We start from the raw sequence: 15,253 nt of genomic DNA, 5'->3' as shown, positions 1-15,253 counted from the left end.
CAACAGTGTATTTTAATTCATGTTTTACTAATCAACAGTCAAACAATGTATATGCCTATCTGCCATCATTTGACAGTTGTTCTTCTTTTTCCTCCTCCATTCCGGTTTAAGAATGCTCCCCAACCGCTGACCTGAACCATGAAATAGTGCGGCCTTCTGTTGGAAATGTGTCCTCGCTCCCTCTGGCATCACAAATAAAAAAACAATGTCCCAGCTTAAGGTTCAAATCACCTTACGTGGTACCGTTGAGCTGTATTCCGTAAAGAGCTCCAAATCTGTTCACATGTGTAATAGATGCAAGACAAGTGTGCAACTAACTGTTTCCTGATCCAGAGGTAGTGACTATGTGGTACCAAAAAATAAATGTTGTCTTCTGTTGATATCACAGCCATACACATCACAATATTTACGGGTATGTGGGAAGAAAAGTACCCGCAATGACAAAAAACAGACAAAAAATATCTTTGATAATCTTATAACTGAAGGATCGTTAACGTGATGAGCGGGATAGTTAAGTCGGAAATGTTGATTATTTTAATCTGTAGACACAGCATGGTGCCAGAAAGAGCAGTTTGTTTAGCTACAACTTCATGATTATTACTTAGGCGATATGTTTTGATATCAGATGTACATTTTCTCTGGTGTAATGGTAATGATAGCATAGAGATGTTCTACGTGTAAATCGCCTTAATAGAAAAAGCTCCATATGTAATATTTGATTTTCGCCACCAGAAAGGTCACAGACGAGAACGTCTATTTTAGCAGCCTGTCTCCCTTGATCGCAGCATCGCAGACCAGTAGAGTCACCAGTTTAGTTAGATTATCAATCTGTCCTAAAACTTTAAGATCACTCTGAAGGAGACTCTGGCTAAAATATTCAACACCAAAACTCCAGGAAAAATCAGGTAAACCCCACCAACAATTTGAACTTCTACAAGTTTTAAATAGAAAATTTGATTTTGATGCAAAAGATCATATATATAGGGGCTGAAAATAACACTAATCACCTAGGTGAATATACAAGATATTCCTGTAACACTAAGGTGCCTGCACTCTAATCAGTACATAGGCTGGTAGCATCTTTATAAGTATAGTACCTAGACAACTCATTTTCCATAAATTATGCACAAATCAATGCCTACAAAGGTGATGGGTTATATGGGTTGAATAGCAAACCTGTCGTAGCTGATAAAACGGACGGCCAAGGACATTATCTGTCTTTATGTGATTTTCAACTAGGAATATAAGAGACCAGTAGTAACATTAGGAGTTGGAAGGAATAAATGCTACTTCTGGCCCATTGATGCGTCACTAATTATAAGCCCCACTTGTATTAGAATTTGCAGTGGTGTTGCGACTCGTGGTGTCTGCCCTTGACTTTGGTGTTAACTTGCCTCTATGTACTTTTGGATATTGACGAAAGAATAAAAACAGAAAATGGCATGGATTTGATCCGTTTTTTGCATGAAAAACATATGCAAAATTTAAAAAAAAGTACAACCTGTGAATACATTACAGATTTCTGAGCAAACAGCATCCTCCATTTCACCTGAATTTCACCCCAACACAATCTTGTTTCTTCGTTCCCCAAGACACCATGGTTACAACCCTGGGGTGGCCTTTAATATGTCATCAGAAGAAAGTCAGATGATGTAGATGAGGAGTTTTAGAGCATCTCCCTCCTCGTGGTACTGGATACTGTAATGGTCCTGTCTGCATAAATCCTATTTTACGGTAGTAAGAACTGTATAAATGCAAGTTTGCCAGCTGTGTATTCGGTGATTTATTCAACCTGCTATTACCATAAGTACGCATGAAATAGAATATAATAAATAAGAAAATACAACACAAAGAAGAACCTTCTCTTCAAACTAAATCATGATCGTGTCAGACTATACAAGCATATAGAGCTGTACAACACTCGAATCATCATGGTGGCAATGAAAAAAAAATAAATTATGTCCTACCAATACTGTAATCTTATTCATTACAGCCATCCTATAATGCATCCAAAGCATAGAGACTAAATTTAGGTTCCCTGGAAGTGTTTTCAAACTCCATAAGACACCACTAAGTGCAAAAATGATATTATAGCTGCTGTCAAAGCTGGAAGCACTTGTGGCAGGAAAGATCCATCAGTGAATAACTAAAACTGACGTACAAGCTCTAAATGTTTTATCGAAAACTAATCAACTTCATAGGTGATAAAGCAGGGACAGGATTTTAGGGGCTGCAATGCATGTATCTTTAAACAATTAAAAACTGTGGAAAAAATGAACTAGTTGTAGATGAAGCTTGAGTTAGATTAATTCATGTGCAACTTGCTGATTAATTAGGTGGCCACCAATCATATGATAGAGCGGTCGAACAGTTGAATACAAGCACTCCTATCCTACTCGCACAGGAATCCTGAGTGAGATATAGAAACTAATAAAGCCTAAGAAAGACACTAGATTATGAGTCATCACGCCTCATATAGAAAGTTAGAAACACAAATAGTCTAATATCACATTCATAGAGTATTGTGCTTTGAGAAAAGGCTTGATGAGCTTGCCTTGGGCATGATAAATTTTGTATGCGCTGGTTAAAATAAACCAATCTTGTTCTATTTATTTCCAGTTAGTGAAGGGCGTTAAGGGGTGGGCATTTTTCGGCTTGCTGTGTAAGCAGCATCTTGATTTCCTTAAGCTCTGACTAGGCATTCAGCCAAGGGTAGGGCCTACCTCTCATCTAAGATGCTAACGAAGTAAAAAGAGAGGCTACGAAATAAGAAAAGAGCCATATGTCATTCCAAACAAGAAATATCTTTCACCCAATTCGCCTTTTTAGAACCCAAAGGTGTTACTCTCGATCTTCCTTAGTCGGGTAACAAACAACACACGAAACCTACTTAATCAGATAACTAGTCTTCCAGACTAGAAAGCCAAACAACAACTCATCTCTGGTGTGCATCATCGTTGGTCAAAAATATTGGCATATGCTGACAATATAAGAGGCACTCAGAATCAACCTCTGAAAAAGGGGAGGATAGATCAAAAACAACTGTTTAAAGTAGCTCCATGGTAGAGAATTTATCGTTGCTTCCCAACTTTTAGTTTTTCATCCCCGGTCATAAATTTTAACTAATGTTTTTATTTGTATCAATGAGGGCATGCAAATCGTTTTATGTGCCATGCAATATTTTTTGATTATTCCCTATTTCCGCAACAGGTGCCACTTAGTTCTCTCTTATTTTGGCAGGAAATTGCAACTTGCTGGCGGCTTGTGTAAAGTGTCTGTGTGATGACCACGCATTTCTAAAATGGTTGTTTTTATCCCTCGATTTATCACTAGATTATACCTATTGATGGGTCTATTAACATTGTATCTGTATTTATGCGATCATGCTCAGCGCATTGAATGAGCCATCTGCATAGCTGTCTTCCGCTATTATTCATAGCGCAGACCTCCTCATCTCTCGCGCGCGCACAGGAGGAAGCGATTATTTTTTTTCAGGATGGGAAGCAGGTATGCTTTTTCAAAATCAACAAGACAATCTCTCTTTTCCCTCACAAATAAATGTCCAAATATAAAACAAAAGTTCTCCGCGTGTCAGTGTGTCAGCATTGCTTACGTTCCCGGGCTGTGTCATGTGAGACTGTTCGACAAAGAAAGACGTCTTATCAAGACTGTCGGCGGCACTGGGAGGGGCCGATATTTCTACGCCATTCATTTGCAAAAATGAACTATAACACCCGTCCAATCATCCCTTACAAACCCTTTTAGTCTAACTGACAATGACAACAATAAATTTGAGGAAAGAGTCACGCGTTTCTTGATGGTTTTTTTGGTAGAATTCTTGCATTTCATCCACTTATTGTGTGCCTGTTGTTTTTCCAAATTTGCTGACAGCAGCATCGATTTCCATTCTCATTCTTCAATTTTTAGCATTAATGTAATTTCACCATTAATTTAATCATATTGCTTACATCATACATGGTTAAAAAGTACAGCTAGGCCATATATGTCCATAGTGTTTGACCTCCCAAATCTAGGGAATCTTTGTTTTGGGATGTATCTCAAAGATGTTCTTTTATGGCAGAATAGCTGACGGGGTGAACTGAACGACTAATTGCATTGTTAGAAACAAGGGCAATAAAGTAAATTTATTGTCTTGCATCTTATCATTTTGGAGAAATATTTAAAGTTTAAGCAGGTTGGAGTCGTTACAGTTCCACCAAGGTTCCAACCGCCACTAGCATAATGATATAGTTATAACTGGGGGGCAGTTCAATTTAGTCTAGATCTTTGGGAGAACGATGCCAAATTTCATCGTGTATTGGGAACAACATGGAGCAATGCCCTGGTCTCCTTGCCTTATAATAAATATATGTGATGGCGTATCGTAAGCTCTGCTAATACCAACCCGTATTGTGAATAGTTTATATAATGATATATGCATGCATGAACCACCAAATATTGTTGAGGCGAAAGTGGCAGTTTTAATGTCACTCGGCATGTGATCAGTTTTAGAACCCGGAACGATAAATACCAGGATACACAAGAAACAGTAGGTTATAGCACCACTGCATTTTATTCAGTTTGATGGATCCCACTCGATTAGTATAGGAAATGTCCCGATATATGTCTCTTCACCGCCCACTCTACAATGGTGCTACGCGATGAACTACACTGCCTTTTTGACCCCGGGTCGCCTACCTCGGCTTGGTTTAGGTAATTTCTAGGGTATGGTTAGTAGAAGAGGCACAGATCGGTTAGATTCTTAGCATAGAACATCATTCGAAAATTCTGGGAAGATTGCAATAATTCTTCATTCGACCATGAGGGTGGGCGGAAGTACACCTCTTCTCCAATATTGTGTGATGAATAGCTACCAGTTTGAGGAAAGAGTTAACAAACTGTAATAGCTAAATAAATCTCTCAGTATACCATTTGTAGAAGCCAAGATGATAACATAACTGGAAAAGGCACATAGACTGAGAATTCTGCGTGGGATGAGATCAATCGAAATATAACAATCCTTATTGGCTATTTGCTACAGGGAGTCACTGACACATGCGGGAGGAGTGATATTTTTATTATATAGAGGTTCATACAATCGCAGCACGGCTTGTGTGTCCGGTCACTTTCTCCACAGTGTCATGTGGAATGATCTGACTGCGCGCATCTCATGTATAAGCATTTTTTGTCTCTTTTTACCCCATCGTTGAGTTCATTATCATGTTTCAATTAAAAAACCATAACAGCTCATATAATACATAATTAGTGGTTTTTAGCCCCCAAAGTGAAAAATTACATTTTTGCCACAAAAACAGACAGATAACTGTATCAAGATGTATTTCAGAACAAAAGTAGGGTTGCCGTGGGACAGTGGTGCAGCCTGATTTAAAGGAGAGGTCAGGGAGCGAGCCTGGGAGTCTGGAGTTTAAACAAGCAAGCCTACAATGCAGCGATATACCAGCATTCAAAAAACAGATGGAGACTGAGTTACTGCAAAAAAAAAAGATACACATAGATAGATATAGCTTACACAACTTTGTTGAGCAACACAAGTAACTCTTTAGACAGCTCGCCGATCTGTATTTTAGCTGTTCGCATTTGCCTAATGATTCGCGCCGGATACCGGAGCTTGCTTGTGTAAAGGGTCAAGGGGTACAGGCGGAATAATAGCAGCAATAATGGTGGACATTATATGCAAGAGATCGGTATGACACAACTGTGAGGGCTATAGGTGACTCACAATAACATCGGTATGCGACATAGCGTGTCTTGGCTGATAATGTGTATGGGCCCGTCAGGTACGATTTAATCCTCCCTCGATGGCAGCTGAGAAATTCCAATATGATATGTGTCGCTCTCTCAACCACATGCAAAGACTCATTTGTGTTTCCTCCTATAGCAGCTGAATGCCAGCTGGGTTTAATGTGTGTGGTGTGATCTATGCGTTCCTGAATGGTGGGGGGGGTGTTTTCCTCACAAATAGGTTACTATCTGTTTTATTGTCATCTTTTGTGTGTAGAATGTAAAGATTTATTGGTTTTGTAAGGGACAGCTAATGGAACGCGCGGGTCAACTTGTGGGTTTCACTGCAGGGTGGGGGGCCTATATTGCCCGGCGCATGTGTGTTGGGAAGACAATCTCTCTCTCTATTGTGTAATTTCCTACCACTCTCCAGGATTGTTGCTGTCTCGCGTTTGCGGAAGGAAGGTTGGAGAAGGTTGTATGCTTCTACCCGACCCTCGCTGGTCACCACCACCTTGGGATACAGGCCCAAGATGGTTTAGGAATAATCCAAGCTACGCACGGGTCGTGCCGTTTCGACATAGTAGCGGGTGATGTAGGTCCACATAAGAAAAAATGAAGTGTTTTGCAAACAGAGTTACACTAAAAAACTGTATAGTAAACCCCACACCACACACACACACACACACACTTATCAGAAGACTGCATGGCAACGATGTTAACGACTATGTTGTTCACCACTTTGTAAAATGTCCACATTATTATGTAACCACCTCTTTCCAGCAAGCCCCGTAAGGGACAGCATTAGCAAATGCACGCTAAAAGGGAGCTGACAATGTTGGTTATTGCTCAAAAAGTTGTGTAACAACAACAGGACTGCAGGTAACTCAGCCCATCTGTTTTTTGAAATGCTGGTAGATTATCGCTGCATGAGGCTGCTGTTAACTCAGACTCCCAGGCTCGCTCCCACTCTCTTTACAGCTGCACACTCACGCACACTTATGTCTGAAAACATGAACAGTATGCTGGGGCAAAAATGTGCATCACTGGGGGCCAAAACACCTATAACTAAGAGCGTATGGCTTTAATTGAAACATGAAATAACTAAGAAATAAAATGTGTTACATAAGAAGAGAAGGACCCACACAGCTGAGTGAAACAAATAGCATGCTGTGTCAGTGACTCCCTGTACATTCAATAAGATGATATTTTGATCTCACACAGATCTTCGTCAGGCTTCAGTTAATGATATCACAAATGGAAAGTTATTATATACACACAATATTACTCACAGGTGATTGCAATCTTCAGAATAATATCACCCTGGCCCTTCCAATGAAACAGAATAGAATACACGGGTAGCCTTTCAAAACAGGAGGTATAGGCTGCACATGTGAGTGGGTGAAGACAAACGCATTCCTCTATCAGTGGGATCCATCAAGATAAATGCAGTGGTTTCTCTACTGTCTTTGTCCTGGTTTAGCCGGGTCAACTGATCCTCAGTGATACACTGTCACGCCTCAACAATGGGCTGCATGAAATTCATTATTAAAACTACAAAAATTCACATAAGCAGAGCCGGGCATCCATGTTTTCATCAGCTGATTGGTCGTCCCAAATGCTAAATGGGCCAGTACTCATATGCTGCTGTGGAACATCACTGCGATATGAATTCAAAATAATGACAATAATTACTTCTTCCTTTCACAAGGCAAAGTCTTCAGCAGCGTCATCATGCATAAAGTTATCTCAAAACAGATTCCAGATTGGATCTTTAATTGCTTTTTCAGCTGACTTTTTAACATGTGTCTGTAAGCAATATGATTAAATAATGGTGAAATTACATTAATAAGAAATGAGATGGAAATCGACTGCTCACAATTTGGAAAACAGCACACAATAAACAAGCTTCAAGAAAGGGAGTCTCCAAATTTATGTACATAATTAGGGTGAGCGCTTAGTTCAACGCGTAGAAATTGGGCTCGTCCCGGCGCTATAGAGTCTCGAGGCCTCTGCAGCCGGAACGTGGCTATAGCACTGAATGGACAATTTAAGGATTAGCATTCATGCTTTGTGTGATTGCGGAGCACATGCAGATGGCTCATTCAAGTGAGCCAGATGTTTTAATGAATGTTAATGAAAAATAAAAGGTAAGGGGAAAACAACCATTAGAATGCGTTTGACACTTACAACGCCACATTGGCAATGAAAAGCATTCAATAAATAAATAAACATCATGCCCCAATTCATCACTTGGTTAATGGTCGGTGAAAAAAAAAAGTTGAGGCAAATATCTATGGAAATGAGTGTTTGTCTATCCTCCCTTTTCAGTGATTAGGAATTAATTTGAATAATTAACGATGATCAACAGAGATGAGAGTGTTGCTTCTAGCAGGATGACTGAAGTATGTTTGTGTGTGTGTACGTGGAAGAGGGAGTACGAGCGACTTGTTTGTGTTGCTCTTTTCTTATTTATGGATTCATTTGTTTGCGTGACTAGAGAAGAGGTAGGCCTACCTTGCTGATGCCAGTCAGAGCTTAAAATCAGACTGCTTACACCAGCGACATGCCCACCAAGCTCACACCGCTAAAAGTTTGATTATTTCTATAAGCAGAGCAGCCATTAGAATAAAAAGGAGGAAAGTTATTTTAACGGCATGCCGATTTATTGTCTTGATGACATATTTATGGTCACTCACTTTGTCCTTCAGACATCTTCTTGTGTGTCTCATGTGTCCCAAGGACAAGTGAGACAATACACTATATCACGTATGCAGTGTTTCAGTTGATAATTGTTTTGTTTTACCCATCTTTAAACCAGAGAACTATTTCTAATGTGCCTGACTAAATAAAGGCATTTAATATTCAATTTCTCCTTACTCAACTTAAGAGTCCTTTAAAAACATCTATGGCCAGTTTTATTTTTTCTCTTGAAGAGCACCTCAAGGCTGTCTGGATTTACTGCATGTGAAATGGACTGAGCACTTGGCCTTTGCATTGTCTGTCTATGTCTTGTCTGTGATTTGTGGAGAGAAATGGATATATTATCTATATACACCAATCAGCCATAAGATTATGACCACCTGGGCACCCTGGTGGTGATGTTATGTTATTTTTTCCTGCTTCTAACACATCAGCTTGAGGACAAAATGTTCACCTGCTGCCTCATATATCCCACCCACTGACAGGGAGCCATGATAACCAGATAATCAGTGTTATTCACTCCACCTGTCAGTGGTCAATCATATGATTAAAATAAAGATAAGATATACTGAACTATCGTTGTGCACTCCATAGCCCTTTGAAACAACTCTTTAAATGAGAGAACATGAGAACACTTATGTATTCATTTTTTTGGAAATAAAATAGGTCAATGTGTTGTGGGGTCCCTTATCTAATACTGCATTCACAATGTTATGCCACTGGTCCCAGCAACTATTTATGAATGCAACATCCAAAGAGAACTTGTGTATACAAATTGAGCATCTTGTAATTAAACATGCTCTGGAAATATAAAACACCATGGGCCTGTAACAGCAAAAACACTTAACACTTAAGATTGTTTTTTAATGTTGATATTAAATGACTTTTCCTAAATGTGTGACTTTTGTTTATTAATATATTTTATCAACATGTTCTCAATAAAGATGCAAGGTCTTTGGCGATCAGACCCCATCGTGAAGTCATCATATTTGAAGGGGTGATTAGAACAGGAAACCCCTCTGTCAGAGTCTAGACACTGGTGATGGTGGTGATGGGATGAAGAGAATGGCTAAAGATCTGGACTTGATAAGGACTGGACTCAGGATATTATGAAGTGGAGTTCATGATTGGCTGGAGGGGACTGTGGCAAAGTCTGATTGGTTTAACTAAAAAAAGTAAACATCTATTGTCAGCTGATTAAGAAGAAGGGTGAAAGTAGGAGAGAGGATTGTGAATGGAGGATGAATAACGATTAAACTTGCGCTCAGCTTCATTTGATGTTCTTCTACTGTCCTGTGATTGGTGTTGACAGTACTCTTTACACAGCACTACCCCTCCTATTACTGTTATTTTTACACATATAGTAGTGGGGCCTGTGGGACCCCAAACAACGAGGAAGTGAAGCCAATGTCAACAAAAAAACAAGGGTCAAACAAAGACTTCACACTTGGTGGAGAGAAAAACCTATATAATGCAATGTTGAGTCATATGTGAAAGTAAACTTATGGTCTTGGGTCTGGCAGTAATCTTTTGCACTAATTGTGACCAGCTATTCAAAATCGGGCTGATCCTATGGTCACCAAATGTACGATTTTTCGGTGAAAATGTAAATAATTTATAGAGTTTAAGCTAACGATGCTATTAGCATCATGTAATGCTTGAGGTGGAAGAAAAAATTTCCCAACCCCAGAGACAAAAGATAAAAAAAAGGCTTGTTGTATTTGACAAGATACCTATTTATTTAATTATCTGAACAACAAGGTTATTGTTTCTTCCTCCAATGCAGTCCATCTAATGAGGTTAGGTAGCTATTTTGTTTAAAATATCCGACTCCTCTCCTTCACATCCTCTAGTTGTTTAGATTCAGATTTGTGATTTAGATGAGTGTTGTGTGTGACCTCCAAAGGCAAAACTGACCCTGAAATTGTGCTCCATCTCTGAGGAAAATCTATCTCAAGAATAGAAAATGCAGGCACAGACAACATCCTAACCCCTCCCACATTTTTCATCATAGCCAAGCATATTCTCATTGTCTGAGGCAGCTCAGGACCAAGGCAGGGTGTCATGCCAAAGCCTGGCTTTTATGAGGGGTTTTATATTCATTTGATGATCCTGCGGGCCTCTGTTTCCTGAGTGGATTATCCATATATGCCGGTGCTGAGCCCTTTTTATATTCAGTGCCGTGGCAGAGTCAATAAGGTCCATTCTGCATACAATATTCAAGATTATACAAGACAGACAGCATAATTCACACTCAATCAGAATACAAATGACTGCAGACGGCGGAACAACACATTCGAAAACAAACACAGCTGATTTTCAGTGCTGGGACTGGCTCAGTCATGACCACCTTGCCATGCTCGTACAGACTGTGCAGAGAATAAACCTCCATAGAATTCTTTACCTCTGCTCAGTATGGAGCCCTTGTTTTGTAAAGTCATGGTCTGAAATGCACGGGGAGTAAGGTGGGCGTGAAGGTTACAGTTTGCCTCGCTTGTGCTTGCCTGTGCATGCTCGCATCAGCGTCATTAAAATGATGTGCAGAGTATATCAGTCATGTTTATAATTGCATTAATGTGTTATGAACTGCTTCCACCTCCAGCGACCATAAAAGTTGCTCTCCATGGGATGGATCGGGAGATGAGAGAGGAGTACCTGGTGGTCATTCAGGCTAAGGACATGGGAGGTCACATGGGGGGCTTGTCTGGAACTACGACAGTCACCGTCACGCTAACGGACATCAACGACAATCCACCAAAGTTCTCTAAAAGTAAGGAACTTTATGACATTAAGCATCCCAAATCAAATTAGGAGAAGAAACAAATGACTGCTGCTCTAAATGAGTATTTGTCTGATTGGTCATAATTGGGAAAAATAAATGTTATTTTGTAAATTTCATCAAACAGGCACCTCCGAAACTAATATCTCTAACTGCTGTAATGTCTAATGATGATGCAGTACTGTAATATGCCTCCATAATTTTCCTTAATTTAATCAACATTCCTAGAAACCAAAGAGCTACGTCTGTTTCTCCCCAGGTTTGTACGAGTTTGTGATCCCTGAAGACCTGCCTATAGGGAAAATGGGTGGCAAGGTGAAAGCGAACGACAGAGACATCGGCGAGAATTCCAAGTCAACATATAGCATTGTGGAGGGAGATGACCAAAGCATGTTTGAGATTATTACAGACTCGCAGACACAAGAAGGGATCCTTCGACTGAAAAAGGTAAGACCTAGAAATTTGCTGGCAAGTCAACTCTTCATGCTCTTAATGTCGCTCTAAGTCACTTACTGACTGTATTAGTCACATTAGTGCCATGGAATGCACTAATACAGTCTTTCTCAAGGTGCAGGAGCTACAAGGTGAACCCAGAAAGGCAATTAGCTAGCTACAGCAGCTACATTAAGCCAAATCTCCAACATATTTACTGTTTTTCACGTGTTATTTTTTGGTTCACGCAAAGTGCAGAAAAAACAGAAAACAGATCCCCTCCCCTCTCCTGTGCAGTCTTTTTGTTCAGCCTTTGTCACTGGTATTGGGATCACCTGCCAGGAGAGTTTCCAGTAGCCAGTTTTTAAGCCCTGTTTCACAAGGACTCGCAACACAGTAAAGAAGAACTCTTTTTGAAAGGGAGCATTCTACAGTGTTGCGAGTCCTTGTGAAACAGATTGTATCTATTATTTGCACTCAGCACCTGAACAGAAAGTATGTGTTTGTGTTTTACACACTGATTGCCCTAATGGTCAGGCAACTAAATGAAGCACTCAAATCCAATCTGCAAACCAACTGACTCTCCCCACAAAGATCACAAACAACGAGTGCCAAATAGGCAAACGATTGATACAGCCATTATTTTTATTGGAATATTTACCAACCAATGCATTACCCCGGATTGATTCAAAGATTTCAGGTGGAAGCCCCTCGATCTCCACTGACCCTAGAACCAGCCCTACGTCAAGCTGCTACAGCTTTCTCTAAAACATAAACATAAGAAATAAACTGTATAAAACCCCCAAAATTATCACTGGTGTGCTAACAAAAAGGCCCTATTGTTCTGCCTCATCTGTACTTCTAGTGAAATTCTGCCTTTTGAAGGAAGGCTTCACTCAAAAGTATAACATTAAATATTAAGACACTGGAGTCTGCCCCCGAGTATCTTGGAGGCTAAAGAAGCATTTGCTATTTGGTATAAATTGCTAAAATGTATCTTTCTTCCATTTAAAAAATCTATGGAAAAATATAATGAATTCAGATATCACTTTAACATGGTTTTTGCTTTGAGGTGTGCATTTTCTAGCTGGACTCAATGTGTGTGGAAAATGCAAATGTGTGTGGAAAATGCAAAAAAAAAAAAAAAACTGTGGAAAGATAGGAGAAAGAGAGGTCTGAAGTACTGCTTTTTTTGGACAAGATAATCTTATTTTCACATTACAGTCTTGCCCATTTAACTGTATCTATCTTCACTCAAGGCAAATTGTTACATATTGTAAATTGGCTCAGCCCTCATTCTAACTTTGGTTAAATTCAGTTTTGCTGATACCCACATTACAGTCAACAGCGCAGATGGACTGAACCTAAAGTCGTCTGTTGTTCTCTGCAATATACACATTCACATGTGAGAACTGCAGTCTTCCAATGCTGGCCCCAAAAAGCAACTTTAGAGAAGCAGTTGTGGGTTAACTGCCTTGCTCAAGGGAACATTAGCAGTAGTTTTTTGGAGAAGAAAAGACAATTCTCATTAAAGATGTTCATCAAGATATTCCCAGGTGTGTGGTCCTGAGGAAAGCAAGACATTCTCGTCACAAAACTTCAATCTCTAACCTTGAGGCAAACACATTAGTGTATAATGGTACAATGTGATGTTGGAGAAGCAAGCGTTCCAGTCAATAGCACTGCATTCATCTGCTAATTTGGTATAAGTATAGCAGAGGCTAAGACATGTTCTTTGTTGCTTATAGCATCCCAGAATCTCAGTGGTTTTCACACAATGTAATAAGTTTCTAGATATGCAGTACAAATGCAGTATGAATGTTTCCTCCAGGATAAAAGCTGAAGAGGTGTGAACCTGGATATCATTGCTTGCCTGTAGACATTTAGAGCACCCAATCCCATATTTTGCTCCATATGGAAGTGTGTGAAATTTTCCCTTGAAAACCGCAGTGCATTTTAATAACACTGTGAACCTGCAAGCAGGTTTAGACGCAGCCGTATCTCAAGGACATCTGCGGAAAATCAAACTGAGATGTGAACACATGGTATCAAAGATACCAAAGCACGTGCTATTTATATATGCATGTATTCCATATTCTAAGTCTGTAAAGACTCTGCTTGGTAGGGGATGTTTGGATACACATGACTGATGGATGGGCGTTCTTAAATCTTGAGTCATGGTTGGTTCAGTGTCTGTAGAGAAAAGCTATACATCACTCAAATGTAAAGCACCATTGTGTTGTGATGTAAAATGACATTACCCCAAGGACATGTGGTGTGACTTTGTCAAAGTGTGAACAACGAACTGTGTGGGAGGTGGAATGTATAAGAGCTAAGACAATCTGCCGGGACTACAATTCACTGCCACAAAAGAAAACATCGGTGCTGGAGAACAAACTCCACACAAAGTCATAAAATCTCTAACTGTTGACAAAGCAAATGTCAATTGTGTTAGTCTTTTAGGCAACCTCCACTTCCGAGTCCCACGGAGAGCTTCGTTCTTCCCGTGTCAGCCCAGCTTTCTCTCTGTGGCCCTGAGTTGGTTGCCTACATCGCTAAAGCAAGGAGATGATAATGTGTTGGGAACAAGACATTTGCACGTGTACTGTTTTTGCATCCCTCCAGATAGCAGTGTTTCAAGTTGAGAGATGTTAAAAGAAGCCATTGTTATGCTTCAGCTCTTCTGTTCTGTATCCACACCAGTGTTATCCATGGGTGACAGGAGAAAAGAGTGACTCAGTGTAACTCTTTCCCCAACTCACCCTGTCCCTGTCAACAGCTGTACGGGTCTATAAACGTGGAATTCAAATTATTAAAGATCCTTTGCGGCAAGGTTAAAACACATTGATCTAACTGAGGCTGGAGAGGCACAAACCAGGGGAGAGATTCTTTGCTGTTTGGGTTTTAAGCTTTTTATCTGCCAGCCCCCAGGCCTGTCGAGGGACGTTAGTGGGATGCTGAGCTTTCACCCCTGCAGCCAACGCTGATCTTTGAAGTCTCTAAATGGCCTGTGTGTACATACTGATTTGATGCTAACGCTCGAGAGACACCAAAAAATGACACAGTGGGGTTGTGGGGTGGGACACGACGTTAAAGGGGTGTTAACACTGGCGAAAGGAGAATGTCTCTTTGTGTGTGAGTGTTGGTCTACTGTCCCTCGTTTAGAAATGTAGCCTCATTTCGGCTACGCCATATTGTTTAGTAGGAAAGTGTAAGAATGTAAACTGGCTATGCAACCTTGACTCCAAAAGGTCTGGCAAACAGCTCTACTGTTTTCCTCTTGCACTCATGAATCTCTTAATAATCAACTGTAGCTGTACAACAGTACCACCATGCATACTAATAAAAATCAAAGAGGCTCTCCCTGGATTACTCAGTCAAAGCACTATGTGTGTTTATTGAATTAATAATTTGAACAGATAAAAAGATGACTTGTTTTCTGATTACATGGGTAGGGTATTTAAAAAAGCAGCTTGCATAAATGTTGGGTTTTTTTGATTTTGTAATTGATATTGATAATAATTAATCAAACTTAACTAGGGTAATCAGAGAAGCTGTTTACCACTATGTTTTACTTCAGCCATATAAGTGGATTTG

At 39.9% G+C, this 15,253-nt stretch overlaps 1 protein-coding gene across 2 annotated transcripts in view; it reads left to right on the top strand.

The window, feature by feature from the left end:
* The window catches only part of cdh8 (cadherin 8), a 93,497-nt gene that overhangs the window by 57,312 nt on the left and 20,932 nt on the right, over nt 1–15,253 (top strand). For both annotated transcript variants that reach the window (XM_035682094.1, XM_035682095.1), the window contains exons 4-5: nt 11,048–11,215; nt 11,484–11,671. In XM_035682094.1, coding sequence (XP_035537987.1) covers nt 11,048–11,215; nt 11,484–11,671 — 356 coding nt within the window. The remainder of the gene's footprint in view (nt 1–11,047; nt 11,216–11,483; nt 11,672–15,253) is intronic.

Source organism: Morone saxatilis, unplaced genomic scaffold, assembly GCF_004916995.1.
Source record: "Morone saxatilis isolate NCDOM2014 unplaced genomic scaffold, NCSU_SB_2.0 Contig11, whole genome shotgun sequence".
In the NCBI taxonomy this organism is placed as follows: Eukaryota; Metazoa; Chordata; class Actinopteri; family Moronidae; genus Morone; species Morone saxatilis.
The sequence above is the reverse complement of the archived record's forward strand: the minus strand, read 5'-3'. Positions and strand labels throughout refer to the sequence as shown.